The 20,085-nt window shown below is 28.7% G+C and overlaps 1 protein-coding gene across 1 annotated transcript in view; it reads left to right on the forward strand.

Moving 5' to 3' along the window:
• The first annotated feature begins 1,091 nt into the window (after positions 1–1,091).
• Positions 1,092–20,085, forward strand: part of eIF2gamma (eukaryotic translation initiation factor 2 subunit gamma) — a 38,846-nt gene continuing 19,852 nt past the window's right edge. Inside the window, exons 1-5 of the mRNA XM_076482306.1 lie at positions 1,092–1,239; positions 5,593–5,656; positions 6,265–6,326; positions 14,082–14,147; positions 14,984–15,105. Of these exons, the coding sequence (XP_076338421.1) occupies positions 1,171–1,239; positions 5,593–5,656; positions 6,265–6,326; positions 14,082–14,147; positions 14,984–15,105 (383 nt within the window). The 5' untranslated portion in view covers positions 1,092–1,170. The remainder of the gene's footprint in view (positions 1,240–5,592; positions 5,657–6,264; positions 6,327–14,081; positions 14,148–14,983; positions 15,106–20,085) is intronic.

Consider the following 20,085-nt stretch of genomic DNA (forward strand, 5'->3'; position numbering starts at 1 on the left):
TTCAAGAATATAGGTTTTAGATTACTAAAGAGGTCAGTTTTAATTTAGCTACTGCAGCAGAAAATGTATTTGCAAAAATCTAAATTCGAGATTTCTTACAGGATAGATTGACCAGTAATTATTTCCTTTTGGGTCGATTAATATGATTCCAGTTAATAGTTAGATTTATTACTTGTTATTCATTCTTCAAATTGTGTTTTAGGGAAAGTTAAAGTTTAAAAGTTAATGTTGTGGATATCTTAGATCTCAGTATAAACTCAAACATGAAACTAGAGGACTCAGTTGAAACAAGATAAAGTGTTAAGTTCATTAATGTCAGTGTTACCTTCAGCTTCTACGACAATGAATATGGGCCAATCCATCCCATTTCTAGGTTTCTAATTTATTTTATTTTCGAAAGATAAAGGGCGTAAGATGTTAAAAGAGAGAAGCAAAAGTTCAACTTTTGACTTTTCTGGACCATTCGAAATTGTATTTTGTTTTGTTTTTTCTTTGCTAAAATGGAAACTTCTTCCTCCACCATTAAAATGAACCCAACTGGTACACATCCTTAATACTGAAAATATAAAGATGCAAATGAAAGAGAAGTTCAGAATTCATACTGCATGTCCTTCGGCTGGTTAATAAAAAAAGGAAACCTTTAAATTTGATTTATGCTCACGTTCGATAGGAACATAGACTTAAAAACCAGGTAATAGTCCTCCGATATCCAACCACGAAGGACAATCTATAATCTATAAATGACTAGGACCTCATGGTTAGGACCTCAAAATAGACAAGATGGTCTGAAATTTGAAATCCTTTGTTGCAACTATCATCAAGAGCCTTGTAATTAACTATCCTTAAGGAAGACAAGTTTGTTTTTGTTTTGTCATTTTGCATATCATATATCAGTTATTGAGCTTGAGCCCAATAAAAAAAAATTCATAAATCATTGGGTTCTTTTTTGTTTGATTACTTTATACAATGAGAAATTATATATTTAAAAACAGAAATTAATTAATAAACCAGTTACAAATACGTTGCTTGTTAAAAACGTATAAAAATCTCAATAATTAATATTTGAATGTATTTAAAATATATATAATATTATATGTGAAGTAACTTATATTTCATGGGTTCGTAAGAAACGACCTCTCCAAAAACTTTTTCGTATTACACGTTATCAAAATGGTTAAGGGTGATGAAACATTCATCCAGGGCCAACCACAGTTGAAAAAACAAGATCTTAGTAAATTGGTTAGTATATATTTCATTACTTTTATATGCTCTATAGTATTTACTAGAATTGTTTTTGCTAGTAAATTATTAAGACTAAGAGGATGACATTTCTAATCGATTACAATCAAGTGTCGCTATGTTAGGCTTAAGAATTAAGTTGGTGAATAAACTATTTACAAAAACTGATACGCTTGATTCTGAGTTATGAGTTGGAGGCCTTTAAATTTATAACTGTCATTATATCATGTGTTATGAAACGGAATATAAAGATATGTAGTAGTTTTTCATTTCTAAAATATTTTCGACTGTCGACAGTTTCAAGAAATGAATATTAAGTAATAATATATTTGAAAACAATTATGTTGAGACAACATCCAAAAAACCATTTAACCAAGAATGACTTGCACATCGACGCTCTATATTTCAGACAGTCGTCGATTCGCATCTTAAACTACTCTCAAAAGGCAAATATTGTCACTAATTGTGAATTTCTAACCAGGTGAAAGGCAACTGGCTGGCAGCACACATAAGCAACTTTTTACATTTATTTTTGACTTCCGTCAAGAGGTAAAGCAACTGTCTGGCAGTAATTACTCCCAGCTTTCATTTATTTTTTCTTTCTCTTGGATAGCTGACTAAAAGGAAAGCAACTGTCTGGTACTGCTATCCACTAATTGCTGGCTAATGGACAGGTAATTGTCTAGCAATGCACACTTGACATTTTTCTTCCTCCTTTAAATAGTAGGGTTTGAGGAATACCGTACTAATTAAATATAATCAACTGATTCGGCTGTTGATCAGTTAACTGATAAACACCACTAACTGCCAAGCTCTGCCTAATAATTACATGTATTAGAATTGGTAGGCAAATGGCAGTTTTTCAGAAAGGGGTTTAAGTTTTGAGTTTAATGCACCCCTAGTACAAAAAAATTGTTTGTATTCTTTTAGGTGGCATGATGTATATCTAACAGTACTAGCCCTGCTGTTGTGTTGTGTAAGTTTTGAGATCAAGATTAGTTATTCATACCCTAAATTTGCAATTTTTTGTTTCTCATAAATAGGGGTTATCATACATTATTGTCTAATGAGTCATCAGTAATATATTTAAAAATTTTCCATTAAGTGTAAAAATTATTGAATTGAAGAATTTATTGTATTAGTTATATTGCTTTTCATTGAAACTCAACTATTTCCAACTGTTCTTTTAGTTTGAAAACCAAATTTTTTTAGAATATTTACAAATATGCTGTATAAACTTCTATGAGAAGTATATTAGCATGTTTCCTGATAGCATAAATGTAGCCTGGAGCTCTGTAAAATGCTTTATTTGCAGTGTTATGCTGTTCAGTGTAAGGGAACACTCGAAGAAAATTATATGAAACATCAGTATAAATATATATACAAAATGTATGGGGTTGGAGACTGTGGATTTTGTTCATGGCTTTAGTGAAGTACCTGAATACCAAAAATATACCTTATAGTTCTATCTTATTGACATCATGTAAATATTTGAATGGATAGATCAAATTTGGATTTAAAATGAAAATTTATATGCAAAAACAACTCGTTTGGGTTGAGAAAATATTTTACATAGAAGAAAGAACAACGTTTCGACCTTCTTCGGTCATCGTCATGTTCTTGCATATAAATTTCTCAACAAGTGGGTTTCTCGACATCACTGATTATAACCAAAATTGTTGAGGAGTCCCTGGTAATCAACACATGGCAATACCAGGGAAGGACGAATGTGTTATATGAATCAAAGCAACAACAGATGTTGAAGTGAAAATTATTTATAGACATTGATTATATTGTAATGGGCTCAATAAAACAGTTTCCAAAAAGAAGTAATAATTTCTTACAAAGAAAATGAATATGCCTTTAAACATGTGGAACACTGTTAAAATTTGATGTTTGATATTCATCATGTTTTTATTCACTCTGTTCTTTTAATATACACAAAGTCACTGATCATCATTGTTGTTATCACCACTATTGCTCTGGATGATCTAGAGATTGGCACATTTGCTGTTGAGTTTCCATCCTCAGACCTCACAGCAAGATAAACCATGTGTTCAACAAGAACAACTGTTCCTGTAGGTAGCCTTTCCATGATAAGAGTATGTCATATTGTCAAGCATTTCAGAAATTGATTTTAATCAAAGAACACTGGGATAAGGTTATTACTGGTCTTTTTCTACCCATTTCTTTGTGGAGAAGTAATATCAGCCATTCCATTGTGACAAGTATTCAGGTTTTCATTTGATAATAAGTCCATTTTGCATGGTATAAAAAAACTTGCTTTTATCACTAAGAGTAAAATCTAAACCAACACTGTGATGTGCATTCAGTAGCTATGTCATCACCAAATGCATGATTGATATTACAAGCTGCCACTGCTGCATTGTGACTAAGCTTGAACTTATACAAGAAAAGTACACATAAATTTTATTCATGATGACAAAAATCAATATAAATATAATTTAGTTTCTGAAATAAGAAAAATAAAGTGAGCTTGAAATGAACTGGACAATTTACTATATTATTTTGACAAATTTATGATGATCCTTCTCTTTCAGCCACTAAAATTTAAGTCTCAAAACTGTGACAAGTACAAACTTGTACAAGGTCAGTTCCATAGTGAAAGTTAACTTGTAACCTTAAATTAAGGGTAATTCTCTTTATATCACTGTTTCCTAGTTCATCTGGAACTCTGAATTCATCTGCTTTGTGCTTGATACTCCTAATGCTAGATTAGTAATAACTCAACTAATTCTTAATCACATTGTGTCTGCTTTTAAATCTGACACTTATCTTTAAAACTTTTAATATTCTTGTTATTCTCTGAATATCCTTTGTCCAAACCGTCACTAACCTAGCTATCGTATTAATTTGTTTTTTCTGGACTTTCCAAGATCTGTCATCATTATGCAAGTGATAGTTATTGAACATACTAAAAGCTTTTATAAACATTCTATTTAACCTTTTCATGTGGAAGCCATCTGTAACATATAATTTGTCCTTACTCTGAAGATTTTTATGGAGGTGAAAAATTAATGTTTCCAATAATATTGTATCTTTTCATGTTTTCTGGAAGTGTTAAATAGTCATGAACAAATAGTCAAGATAACCTCATCACCGTAAATAATTTGCACATAGACTTTTGCAACACTAAAAAGAAACCATTTGTTCACAAGAATGGAAGTGTCACATAATTTATAATTGTGCATTTGCTGTAGTGTTTGCTGCCTTTGCAATCACAGCTGACTAATGAACATTGTCCAAAGAGTATCCATTAGAATTATTAAAAACAAATTCATCTTAGGGCTTGCTCAGTTTGTAAGTAAATGTTCTTAAAATTCTATTAATATTTAAAGTTTATCAGTTATGGCCTTCTGCAACAGATTTCATACAATGGGACACATGTAGTTCAGAAAAATGTCCTCCCTGCCTGCACATAAAGATACTGGTTTTGATTTTATAGAATGATTTAAAAATATGTCATGATATCAAAACCTAACATGCCAAAGCTGCATTAACTGTTTACCATCCAATACTGACAGTTCAGTGCTTGAAGAGGACCAGACTGTTTTAGTTTCATAAGGTTGGTTTAAAAATACCCATAACTCATGACAGAAATCCTTTAATTAACACTATGGACTTTGTTGATTTGACCAATTGTGTAGCCCCATATTGAATCAGTTTCTATGCTATAACTTTTGATGTGTTTTATGATTTTTTAGAAAATTTTCAAGCTTTGGGTAAACATTACAAGCCTTTTAAAAACAGAAAAGCCAGAAGTATTAAATTAAGTCTTTTAACCATAATTTTGTCCCTGAATGTATGACACTGATGTCATTTAAGGTAACAGTAAGAGAAGTTTCAACAACTATTTGAGGACAGTGAGTTGTACTCAGAATTTATAGGTTTCATGGAAATGTGTAGTTTTGAATATTGACAAGTTATGTATTTCCAAACATTTTTAAATAGGCATATAAGTAAATCTTAAATATTACAAGACTAAGCTTCTTGATCATTTTATTTCAAAAATAATGTTTAAAGAAAGAGAATATGAATGAAAATGGTAGACAATTCTTAGTTATACCTTAGAAACAGAGAATTAGGCATTCAATCAAAACACATTTGTAGCAAGTAGATAAACCTGAGAAGAAAATGTGTATTTGGAAAATTATGATGAAAGATTATTTTATTATTATATGAAACATGCTTAGTGTGGAGAACCAAGTCTCCTTGTTAGTTTTCAGTCTGCATAAGAAATTAATAATTGAAAGATTTGATGATGCATTATTATAGTTCAATAGCTCATATATGTTAGCCTGTCATATAACTAATTATTTTTATTCACAACAGAATGTTAATGAACTTACACCCTTGACAGCAGATGTTATTAGTCGTCAAGCTACAATAAATATTGGTAAGAAATCCTTTTTGATTGTTATGAGAATAAGATTTGAAAGTTGAAAGTTCCCTGCAATTATTTGCATTCTCTTATGTTTTTGAACATAATGTTTTGGAATTTTGAGTGCTGTAATTTTATTTACTATGCATGCAATGCTTTAATAAAAAAACCATTTAAATATTTTCAGATATCTAACATTCATCCTTTTTTTCCTATCCTTTTTTAATCATTTTAGAATTCTACTCTTGTACATCAACTAATTTCTTAGATTGTTGTTTTGTAGCTTTGCATGAAATTCAAAACAAACAAATCAATTGAATCTTTGTCTTTTTAAGTAGAAGCAGATTAGTTTTCATGAAAATATATAAAAGATATATGTAAGTACTTGGGATTCCTTTTTTTTAAGATCTTTTCTAGAAAAATGAGCACTTGAACTCATTCATTAGGCTAAAAAAGTTCACTGGTAAAACAGTGTAGATGGTTTTATAGATTTAAAACATTTTGTATAAAATATGGTCACAATAAATTGTCAGTTTAAGTATTTTAAACATAAATCATGTACATTCCTAAATTTGAGGGTTTTTTTCTAGTTCTTTGAATGTTTTTAAAACACTGTCTTTTAGGTACTATTGGACATGTGGCTCATGGAAAGTCAACTGTTGTAAAAGCTATCTCTGGTGTCCAGGCAAGTTTACAAATATGCGTTTTCTTTCTCTCTCTCTCTCTTTTTTCACTAATTGTGTTCATTGCGAGCAGCATATCCTCTTCACTTCATTAACTCAGCTCCTAATATAGGCATCAATGTTTACGGTGATTTCAAAGTAACATAAGCTTTAGCTTTGATGTTACTTATTAAATATTTTCATCTGTCAAATATGTATGCTGTTGATCTGTGTGTGTCTATATAAATATGTTTATTCAGTTGGTTACATAATGTATTTACCAATACATTTACAGTCAAATAGCTTTTTAAATCATCTTTGGAAGTGACTGGAGAAATCTTTGTTATATGAAGTTTAAAATTTTGAGAATTCAGTGTTATGTCTAAATTTATTGTTAAATAGTTCCTTGTTTTCAATATTAAAAATTTATCTTGAGGTATTTGCTCTTTCAATATTCTACAAATATCTATACAATCTTGTTCAATCTTTATGAAGTTAAGTGTCAGCCTTAATTAATGACATTTTGAAACTAATTTAGTCTATCAAGCTGATTATATTAATTATATTGCTGCAAATATTATAAAATGTAATAGCAAAAGATGTCTCACATGTCCTGTTCTAAATACTTTTCACTCTATTACTTACACAAATTCATTTTGTAAAATAAAAAAATGTAATTTATCTGTTAACATGTACTAAATGTAATATGTGGGTCAAACTACAAACCCATTTCATAAACATATAAATTTACGTATATTTCAAGTTACAAACAATTTAACGAACTCTCTAGAATTAAAATGTTTCAGGATTCATCCTTTTACCTCTGTTAAGATAACTATGTTCAAAATTGTTAATGAAGATACCAATAGACTTCAGTGAGAAAACCTCTACATTTTGAAACTGGAACATTATATCTTGATGGATTAAACCAAGCTTTTAATAATTCTGCTGCTCTGAATTTGAGTAATGAGTACTGTATTGCTAATTTTTCTTTATAGATAACTTTTTCATAAAAATAGGAAAACAAAGGTAAAGGAAATAATTAAAAATGGGTTGATTTTGGAGGATTTTGTAGTAATTTGGATAATATTTTTTATTCTAGTATTGGTTTATGTAAATTATACTTTAAAAAATTTTATCACTTTAATCCTTCCAAAATAAGAGCATTAATTAATGTAATAAAAATTTTTTGATTTTAGAAACTATCATGCAAAACACTTGCTTGTGGATATTATAAAAATTGATTAAAAGTCAATGATTTATCAAGTTTTGGAAAAGAGAAACTGCAAATCAAACCTTCATGTATGGTAATTAATTTTAGACATAAAATGTTCAATGATTTGCAGATTTCTAAAGTTACTCATCAATCTATAAAAAAATATTTTTCCTTGTGAAAATTTAAAACCAGCTGTAAATTTTAAATACAAAGTTCCAATTGATCCATTACTGTATAATTATAAAAGATTTTTAACTAATCTAAATGTAGATGAAATTAATAACTTACCTTGTGAGTGTGAAAATAGTTTATTTATTGATATTTTTCCTGAATATATTATTACTTGTAATTTGAAGTTTATAAAAGATTAAATATTACGTGAAATACACAAGAAAGGTTCTAAATACAGAATAGCCACAAAATGTAATAAGAATAATATTCTAAAATTTCTAAAACAATATTGATGAATATATTTTAAAACTAAACTGTATTACATCTTATCCACCTGGAAAGTTTCTGGAATAGAAGTTGCATGCATTTAAAAAAATAAAAATTAAATCATCATGTATAAAATTAAAGAAACATCATACAGATTTATCATTTCATCAGTTAAAAATGAGATTCAAGAATTGCAATAAAAATGTTATAGTTCCCATTGATAAGGCTAATCGTAATATTGGTATTTGTAAAAAGTTTTATACGTTAATTTTGATAAAAGAAATCAATAGTACACAAATATTTAAACTTAACCAATTCAAAGATACAGTAATTAATAATTTCATTACAGCTTATAGTAAAATCTATTCTAAACAAAATCCTTATGTAGATTTACCTTTTCTTTATGCTAATCCCAAACTCCATAAATCTCCAATAAATTTAGATTTATTTCTAATTCAGGAAGAACAATTATTAAACAACTAGCTATATTATTAAATACATTACTTAATATTTTGCTTGATAATATTAAAAATGTAAGTGTTAATAATACAAACATACTTTTGGGGTAATAAAAATAATCAAGCTATTTTAAAATATCTAAAAGTTGTGAACAAATAAGTGATATTCAAACATTTAATTTCACTACAATTCCATTAAAAGATTTAATGTTTGTTTTAAATTCATTAATAGAATTCTTATAAAACTGGAAGAAAGAAAATTTAGCTCCAAAAACATGAGATGTATTAAGTTTCTATATTTACAATAATTATAAAATTTTCAATTACCAGATTTTTAAACAATAGGAGTTCCAATGGGAGCTAACTAGTTGTACAGCAAATTTATATTTTTACTATGATGAAAATATATTTATTGAAAACTGCACAAATTCAGATATTTTTACCTTAACTTAGATATATAAATGAGTTAATTAGTATAAATAATTCTGAAATAAATAATATTATCAACACTATTTATCCAGCAGAATTAGAAATTGAAAATACTTCAATATCTTATACAGAAGCAAATTATTCAAATTTAGAAATTAAAATAATTTATAAGGATATCAATGTAAATATTTTTGATAAAAGAACATATTTTGCCTTTCCAGTTTATGGTTTACCCTCTTTTAATAGTAATGTACCATACCCTTCTGTTATAAGCATTATAACTTTGCAATTATTCAGATATTGTAAAATTTTTAATAAATTACAATACCCTTGTAATACTGGTACAAAAATTAATAGTTAATAGATTTAATAAAGAAACTTTAAATGAAATTATTAAACTATTCTGTAACAAATATAAGTATATCAAATAAATATAATGAAATAAAATTAGAGAAATTTTATTTAAAATTTCTTACAACTATTTTTAGTTATGAATAAGGTTATTTAACAACTTGGCTGTACTTTATACAGATGTACACCTTACCACATATAAAAGCTTGTTTAGAGCAAGATAGTCACACAAGACTTAAATGGGTGATGGTTGAGTGCTATAGTATTTTATTTACATAACTGGATAGGACTCTACAAGTATAATTCATTTACTGGGCTACCAATTAGTGCCTTTCTACCATAATGGGGGCTGGAATGTTGACTTCAAGAGGTATTTTTTTTTAAATGGTAGCACCTAATTTTTCTTATTTTTATTTTCCAAAATTTTTTTTTCTTCACTTTGGAGATCAGTCACCTTCCCACAACTGCCTACAGGCAGTGAAGGGCGATATAAATGTGGGACATTGTGGACTTGAGCACCCACATCTCACTCTCCTAATTTCTGTTTCTATGTCTGTTGCTACTGCTTTATTTCTTTATGAGACTGGCAAATGGAAGTTAAGATTGATAAATAGTGTATCCCCACTGTAATGTGGGTCATTCCATGTCAAATCATCCATGGACTGCAGGTTACCCCCACAGAATACCTTGAAAACATTCACATGTGCTCATCTACCTATATAATGAACAATTGCCAAATATTAGATCCATATCTCTAATAGTTTCTGATTTACAGCCCTGTAAAATTTAGTTACTTTGTTTTTATTTTTGGCAAATTCATTTTCGAACAACTTTGGCTGCTTAAAGCTGCAAGAGTAATGGTGGTAGAAGGCTGAAATTTGCTACACTGGCTGAATTAATCTCACAGAATTCAAAAATGGTCTCAAACCACATTTATCTCTCAGGATTTGCATAGTGAGGCAGTAAAATCACCTGAAAACCCAAAATCGTAAAAAACATTGGTTTATGTAATAAGCCATTGCTCTAAGACTTAATATAATACAAAGCTGAGTTTTTTTCTAACTTCCTATAACATATCAGTTGATAAATCAGCAATTGTTGTAATTAAAAGTTTGTTAGATCTCCTGTAAAAAATATAGCTGCATGCAACTTTTTATCATTTAGCTAAAAATAGCCCTACTTCAGGCCACAGTTTGACCATGTCACCAGTTATTCAGCCTTTTCAGATTTTCACCATATATTCTTACATCTCTGAATATGATCTACAAAAAAATCAGGATGGTGTTCAACCTACTTTTTGAGTTATAATTTTTTAAAGTATCCTCTGGCCATACGTTTTTTTATTTTAAAAAACATTCAGTTCAGGTGTGTTACTGTATGCAAATATATCCATACAATTTTGAAAAATACCTGTCAGAAGTTTATGAATCCCACTGAAATATTCTAACCAGCCTTTCACAATGTTAAATAATGAAGTTGTAAGAAACAAGAAAAAATTAATTCATTTCTGAACAAGTTTATTGGCATAACTAGTAAGATCACATGGCAATGCAAATATATTGTGTTTGCATTACAGTAATGCAGATATGGCTGAGTTTAAGATTCTTAATATAATAATTATAAAGGTAAATCAGACACAAAATGCACAGTGCTACAACAGGGGTTAACTGAGAAAGATTATAGTCACACCAAACTGCAATAATCGTTACAATGAAATGTTTCAAAAACTGCTTTGGCGATATATTAGCCTTAACAACATCAAATAAACATTGCTTTGTTCAGACAGCTTGAATAAATTTCTGAAATTCGAGTTTGATTATATTGAGATCACTTTGACTTAGAACATAGTAGCGAGCACTACTGCCTTGCATGGTAGGTGCACTTATCAGACAAAGAATACGTTGAAAAGGAATCCAGCTTTCATCTTAACGTGACCTTGCAGGCCATGAAAACAGTTTGTTTCTTGATTTCTTCATCAATGACACCAATACATCGGAATGTTCATTTGATCTATCTTTTACGTTTCCCACATACCATTCATGATCGTATATCCATGCCACATATTTCCCTGGCTGATAATTGTCATTGCTATCATTAGACCCTATTTGAGCTGCTGCAGCATCACTTTCACTGCTACTACCAACAGTTACAACTGTGTACACATCATCATCTGATAGCCTTCTCATATACAATTTGTTGGTAGAGTGGGGAATAAAGCTATGATGTGACCTAATACCTGCCACAGTTTTGCATTTTTCATGGCACTCAAGTAGATCAAACATTACACAATTCTTCAGGACTGATTCCTGATTGACAAGAAAGAACTGAATGCCCTGAATGTGGTCCTTTGCCCAATGGTACATATCAGAGACACTTAAAATTTTATAATTTATTATTTTTCACAACCTTGATTTGTTTGAAGATCGTGTTCAGAGATGTAAGAATATATAGTAAAGGCTGATTAGAGTATTTCAATGGGATTCATAAATTATTTCCAAATTGTATGGATATATTTGCACACAGTAACACACCTGAATTGAAGTTTTTGTTTCAAGTAAACAACGTATGGTCAGAGGATACTTTAAAACATTATAACTCAAAAAGTAGGTTGAACACCATCCTGAATTTTTTTGTAGATCATATCCAGAGATGTAAGAATATATGGTAAAAATCTGAAAAGACTGAATAACTGGTGACATGGTCAAACTGTGGCCTGAAGTAGGGCTATTTTTAGCTAAATCATAAAAAGTTGCATGGAACTACATTTTTTTACAGGAGATCTAATAGACTTTTAATTTCAACAATTGCTGATTTATCAACTGATATGTTATAGGAAATGTGAAAACAAAATTCAGCTTTGTATTATTTTACATCTTAGAGCTATGGCTCATTAAATAAACCTATTTTTATTACAATTTTGGATTTTCAGGTGATTTTACAGCCTCACTATGAAAATCCTAAGAGAGATAAACTTGGTTTGTGACCATTTTTGAATTCTGTAAGTTTAATTCAGTCAGTGTAGCAAATTTCAGCCTTCTACCACCATTATTCTTCCAGCTTTAAGCAGCCAAAGTTGCCTGAAAATGAATTCACCAAAAATAAACAAAAATTAATTAAATTTTACAGGGCTGTAAATCAGAAACTATTAGAGATATGGATCTAATATTTGGCAATTGTTCATTATATGGGTAGATGAGCACGTGAATTTTTTCAAGGCATTCTGAGGGGGTCACCTGGAAAATTTTCTGAAATCTGGATGATTTAACATGGAATGACCCATGTGGGTCCTACTTCTTCAATCACCTCCAAAACCTAGGGTTTATTTTATACCCCACATTATAGCTTGTATCCTGAGATCTATTTAATTAGTTCAGCATTTTTTGCTTATTATTTTTTTATTTATTTTTGTTTACATATATATATTATGGTTATGATATATTTAATCAGAGGTTGGATTTGCTGTTTCTAATGCAATCCTTCCTCATTTTGTTTATTCATTTAACTTCATTTAGATATAAATGATTTAATTTTACTAAAATATATATACTATGAGGAAAATATATTTTGGTTAAAATTTTAGACAAAACGTTTTATTATTGGAGAGTTGCTAATGTACAGATTACTACACGAGTTTCATTTTGTTTGTTTTCAAGTTGTGCAGTAGTTCCCAGTTGGTTGCTTGTACATGAAATAAATTATTAATCAAATAATGAAAACGTTTTTTATCACTGATAATGGTTGTTATGTTTTCATGTAAAATGCCATAATTAGAATTTAAAATAATTAAGTAGCTTATCAAGCTATTTATGTACATTGTTGAATGTGCTGAACATGAAAGTGATACTAAATAAACATTTCAGTTTTCAGAATAATTTGCCATTGCCTACCATAATCACTAAGCCTAATTATATAATGTCTTCCTATCAGTGAATATGTCTGTAGATTTCTGACACATATAATTTAAACTTGGAAATATTTTCACAAACAAAAATAATGTTTTTGTCTAAAGAAACTACAGAAACTCTTCAGCTTTCTGGTTTGATCCTAATTGAATACTATTGGTCACTACTTACAGGAACAAAGCAACTTTCTCAAGAAATCTTAAACTGTTGTTCACACTACTGTATTTACCCTGCTACAATACAAAAAGTGTCTAAACTGTTATTGTTGCTCTTTGTGATACCCTAAAGATATATAATTTAATTTACTCTGTTACAAGATGAAGTTTCGCTCTTCTTACTACTGTTATTGTAACTGTTGGTCATTACTACAGGAGCATTGACCAACAACTTTCCCAAGAAATAAATTATGGTTCAAATTGCTGTATTTATTCTACTAAAATAAAAAAGTATATAATATGTAAATCATCTTTATAGTTGTTTTTCAAACTTTTATTAAATGATCAAATTGTATCATATGCCATTATAGAAGGGTAGCAACAAAGGCATCTATAAAAACTTAGAAAAAGACAAGTTATACGTTTGAAAATGAGGATCTGGATAATATAGTTTTAATGGGTGATGGGTTCTTGGCAAACATGAAGGTTTCTATGAGATAAACAGAAAGATTTTCTTAAAGTTATACAGAAATCTAAATTTTAACATTATGTTCTCTATGAATAACACTAAATAAATGCTGCAAGCTGTTTAAAAATGGTAAGAAATATTATGTTTTGAATTTCTTCAACATTGTAAAGTTGACTTGAACAGTTGCTAAAAAGTTTGAAAGTGTCAGAATTAACATTTTGTGAAATTATGACAAAATATAAATAAAAACAGAAACTTTGTATTTAGCCACTCTTACTTTTGAAAGTTTCAACTAATATAAATGTAAGGATTTAATTTAGCATGATTTATTAGAAACTTAACATGCAATTGCATTTTCAGACTGTTAGATTCAAAAACGAGTTGGAAAGAAACATCACTATCAAACTAGGATATGCTAATGCAAAGGTAAATTCATATTTTTGTTTAATTACAGTATACGTAATGACACTTAGCATTCCTGCTGTTTTTTGCATGTAGATTTTGTCAAAGCTTCTAGTAATGACTATGTGAATGTTAGAATTTGTGATATCATGAAGTTATGCAAATGTCATGAATTTGTGTCTTTCATAGGTAAAAAAGGACTGGAAGTCTTTGTAAGGTGCTTTCTTTTTATCATATTGTTACATATTTCTTTGAGTTTTCCATAAGTCAAAGAAAATTTGAATTTAAAAATGGATGTCGAAACATTTTAGAAACTCGAGAAATGTATACAAATTCTTATTGTTTACAACTTCACTTTTATTTTTAATAAAGTATATGTCCAATCATCCCCCAGTGGCACAGCAATATATCTGCAGACTTACACTGCTAGAAACCAAGTTTCGATACCCATGGTGAACAGAGCACAGATAGCCCATTGTGTAGCTTTGTGCTTAACTGTAACAAACAAATACATTCAGTCAGAAAATATAGTGGGAAATCATAAAAGTTGCCCGTGGATAATTAACTTGTATTTGAAATTTAGAGAAACTAATGCACCAGGAAAATAATTTTAAAGTAAATATGAAAATATCTATAAATTGCATAGTAGCAATTTTTAATCATTTCAAATAAATTCTGTGTTGTCATTTGAATAATATATGATTTATATGCATCATATTTGCAGATATATAAATGCACACTAACTTTCATTCATATGATTGAAACTTTTAATCTTTGAATATTATTAATATTATTTTGATATAGCATGTAGAATTATTTTGTTTGTAAATGACTCACAGACAGTTAAAAATTCTCTTTAGATTTACAAATGTGATAATGAGTCCTGTCCTCGGCCTGATTGTTATCGTTCAGCAAGAAGTAGCAAAGAAGATGATTTTCCTTGTGATCGGCCTAACTGCAGTGGAAGGTTTAGGTTGCTTAGGTACGTAAGAAGTATTCTCGAAGTAATATTGAAATTCAACTTATTTTAATTCTAATGTTTACAAATTAAAACTTGTGACGATATTAAGAAAAATTTATATACATCTATGTTCAATATCTTGGTTAGCTTGATATAATGGTATTTTATGTATGAGTGTTTAGTTTAAACAAAACTAAATTTAAGGTTATCATTAGTTTTGACAAGTGCCTGTTTTTATGTTATGTTCTTTATTTTAACCCTGTGTTTTCACCAACCCCATTTGGGTGAAGTTATACAAAAGTGTTCACTTAATTCCACATTTACAAAATTTAGTAAATATTACAAGTATGTTTTTCCTAAAAAATCATAATTTTTAATAAAGTATATTTACTGAAGACTTATTTGTCTGCTGGTAAGGTAATTTTTCATGTTAAGAATAAAAATACTTTTTCATCTTCCATATTTCATTTGTATAACTTTTGTAACCTCAGATGGGTATCTTTATATCTTATTTGCTGTACCCAACACTAATGTACCAAAATCATCTGTAGTAAAAGCTGAAATAAAATCAGAAATACTTTTATTATTATTATTATTATTATTATTACTGGAATGACTGCAGATTATAACAGACAATTATACTTATCTATTGTAAGAACTTTCAGCCTCATAACTTTTCAGAACTGCTTTAATTTTATTTTAATTCTCTTTAAACCATGCTTAGCTGACGTGACAAACAATAAATCTCCAGGTGGTATTGCTGAGTAAACAGTCAGATCAGGTTACATTATGCATGTGTAATCTCTTAAGTGATGATAAAAGTTTTTACTCAAGTCATCTTTTCAAACCTTAAAAGTTTTTAATTTTTACAGTTTAATCACTTTTGCTAATTGATAATAAAATCTAGTTAAACTAGAAATTTAGAACTTTTTTTAGCTCTAAGCTGTATGTACTCTTATTCTCAATTTTTGGAAAACCATATTTTTTTTAACTATGATGGTTGTCCAAAAAATAATTTATGTAGGTGTCAGATATGCATTTCAAAATACAAACAATAATTCAGATAGTAAAATATAATGCCTCAAAATTACTATAACGTATCTAGCTTTCTAATGAACCTGTAAATAGGTTAAAAAAATGTCATTACTTATCAGAGAACAATAAAATTGCTTTTGAAATCATGGCTTTTACTAAGATACAGTCATCATAATCAAGTAGTTCACAAAATAGCCATTTCTGATGATTATAAACATGTACAAGTAACAAGTAGGTTTGAGTAAATAAGTGATTTGAAAGGAATGAGGAGCTTCTGTAGTGGTTGTAACAAATGTATTGATATCTCAGTAAATAAAGAAGGTAGGAAGTACTAATATCAAACTCTGGTTTGTCAATATCTGTATTTGTTGTATCTAATTAGTGGACATTCTGAAACCCTTATAAAGGAAGGAAGAAAATAAAATAAGTATTAAGAGCAGAGAAGGCATTGTGTGACACAGAATGACAAACAAGAATTCATTTAAATATTTCCTTTAAAAAATAAACATAAAAACTTGACTAGTATAAAAATTTGACTTGTGTACATTTTGATGCCAACCTTATTGATATACATTGACAATAAAGTAGTTTAGTTGTGAATTTAACTGCATAAAAGTGTGACATGCACATGGGGTTATCGTGGTTTTTTCTGGGTTTTTTAAAATCCGATACAGCTTTATCTATGGTTAAATGTCTGTGTATGTGTAAATCTCATAGCTAATTTTTAAGTCATTCTTAAACAGTGAATGAAGGTTTGTTTGTAACAATTAAAACAGTTTAAATAGCTCCATTTGCCACATGAACTGAGTTCATGTCATGTTGATTCTAAAACTTGGGGAAAATTGTCTACAATGGGAATAAACCTGAAAGAATTAGAATAATTGTTTTGTAAAAAGTTGAAAACAATGATTAAGTTCACTGGGAAATACAAAAGATTCTAAACATATGATTTTCAAAACTTCCTTTTTACCTCCCCTACCTCTAGGAAAAAAGTGTAGTTATCTTAACCTCATTAAGCATTGTTCATAGAAACAGTTGAAGGTACTGTTTTTATGTAAAGTTAGAAATTAAATATATCTTCTGATATAACTGTTTTGTTTGTGAATTTTCGTTTCTAAAGAAACATTAATTCAAGTCATTTGAAAGGTACTACTCTTTCAGTTTGGGTTTTTCACAAGGATTTTATTTTTAATAATTTGACCAAACTATGATTAATTTTCAAGGTTTTATTATTAGAAGTAAGGTCTATCAAATATACAGGCCCATGAATTTAAACTTCATAAAAATTGTTTTAATTTTAATAACAGATTTCCCATAATTCAGTTACACAGATTTTGAGAATATTTATTTTTTGCTATCACTAAGGATTTTTTCAGAGATTTGCAAAAGAAAATAAAAGCTCTTGCTTAGAGATCAATTATTATTTCTTGAACAATGAACAATTTTTAGTATTATATTTCTTATGTTTGGATACTAGAATGGTTGATAAGACTCACTTTATGATTCATCTGCAGAGATTTTTAAAACTTAGCAAAATGAAATGTCTCCTGATTTCAATGAAAATTATTCACTTACCTAAAAGTACATATGAAATTTTATGAAAAGTCTCTATGTAATAGAAAAAAGTGGATATCATCTTGCAATTCACTGTACAGGAATTACTGTAAAACATTTATAAATTTCAAAAAAATAAACCCTAGCAGACCTGTGTCATTTGAAGGCTTTAAAAAAGTTAAATATTTATATTTTAAGTAAGCAATATTTTAAAATTAAAAATTGACCAGTTATGATTAGACTGATATTACAGAAAGTAAGAAATTTTTTTTTATTTACCAAAATATTAATTGAAAAATATGGCATCCAATAAGCTTATTGATTATTGTCATAAAAAGTGCCAAGAAAATAATCAGTTGTTGCCAGTGCACATTTATAATAATAATAATTGTTTATCACATTACATGTAAAAAAATACCATTTTTAATAGTGTATTTGTGACAAACAAAATTTTTTAACATGTTTTGGCCAAGTTTGGAATATTAATTTATTGCACTGTTTAAAGTCTGTGACATAATGTCAGTATAAGGTATGAATATTACTGTAAGAAAATATCTGAACCATTATAGGAATACTGACTTCCAGAACATGAGACTTCTGCCAAGATATTAATTGTGCCACTTTTGTAAATGTGATATCTATGACTAGAGTTGGGCAGTTAGTGATATTTACTAATTGATTATTCGAAAGACTCGTTAATCAAATACATTTGATTAATTAGGTAGTACACCATACCCCTTACAACCATACAAACAAACAAAAATGGTTACCATTTAATTTTTTAAACAACTAGTATATTTTAACATAGTATTAATTTTCCTATTTTCTTTTACATTTTTTTAAATTAATTTCTACACTACCCTTGATTTTGTATGATAGACTATATGTAAAGGTTAACTTGTCAGTTGCATATCTTTTGTCAAAAACAATTATTTCTCAGGTTTTATGGACATCTCTTTTTCGTGGATGAACTGATAGCTGATTAAATACCATTACGTGATCACTACTTCCTATTTTATAATTATGTACTAAACCCACACAGATTATATATAAATCAATAAGTAAATAATGAAAATGTGCTACAGCTACAATTACAAATAGTGAAGTAGCCACTTAGCCAATTTATGCAAATAAAATGTGAAAACTGTTAGAAAATGCTTGAAAATCAAGAATGGGTGATATACTCAAGGAGTGACAAGTTCTTAGCAAAATGTTATTCACAATCCAGGTCACAAGTTAAACCTACAAAAATTATTAACCCATTTAAATATGATTATTGAAACATACATATTACATAATATGTATGAAATAAAAAAAATTAATAACTAGCTTTAACTACAACATATATAGGTAAAAAAAAAACACCACCATAAGTGCTGTAGTCAGTGAAGCAGACAACAATACTAACAGCAGTTATGTGTACATTGTGAGAAAATCTCCGTGTCCATTTCAAATTAACTGTTGGTGCAATACAGTGTAATAAACTGAGCTCTTTGATAACTTTATATACTTATGTCAACTAACTACATCTATATTATAAATCTCAAATCAAAGTAGAGAAGGTGGGTGTTTGTTTTAAAGGAAGTATTTAAAACGGGTAACATCCATATTTCCTATTTTTCATGTGTATTTTTTATTATTATAAACTAACAAATATGTAAAGTACAAACTTTTTAGTTCATATTAAGTAAAATAAAAAAAAAGTCCATGGGATATGCTTACGAGTAGCCAATGCATTACATGATTCAATAAGGTAACATGAACTACTTTTTATTGAGTGGTTTACAAAGTGTGATGGGATTATTAGTAATACATTGTTCAAAAACAATAAAATTTAAATAGGTGATATATACTGTTACAAGCTTCAAGCTATTTGGGATAAACAGTGTTTCATGTTACAAATTGAAATCATTCTTGGAAAAAAAAAAGGTGAATTTTTATTTATTTCATACATTTTTTACAGTGATTATGACTGACTTCCTATAGAGTTTTGGTAAAGAAAACAACAGATGAAATATAAAGTTTTATGGGGAAAAAATGTTTAACATGTATTTTTGGAGGTTTTCCATTATATAAATGGAATATCACAATTTTCAGATGGAGGAAAGTATTTGTAATCTTAATATGAAAATCACTGCACTTAGAGCATACAATGCTTTGACTCCATGTATTCACTGAGAAATGTTTAGTAGAAATACTTCCTCGCAAATTCTGATTTTTGTCTGCAAAAGACTTGTAATGTTTACTGAAAGCTTTCAAAATTTACTGAAGATACACAAAACACATTAAAAATCATACTCTAGAAACTACAGATCAATTTGAGGTGAAGATATAGGTCAAATTGAATAAGCCTGTAGTGAGAGATTTAATCATTCATTTCAAACTTCTGATTTATTTTTGGACAAGTCCATA

This window comes from Tachypleus tridentatus, chromosome 13 (assembly GCF_004210375.1).
Source record: "Tachypleus tridentatus isolate NWPU-2018 chromosome 13, ASM421037v1, whole genome shotgun sequence".
Lineage (NCBI taxonomy): Eukaryota > Metazoa > Arthropoda > Merostomata > Xiphosura > Limulidae > Tachypleus > Tachypleus tridentatus.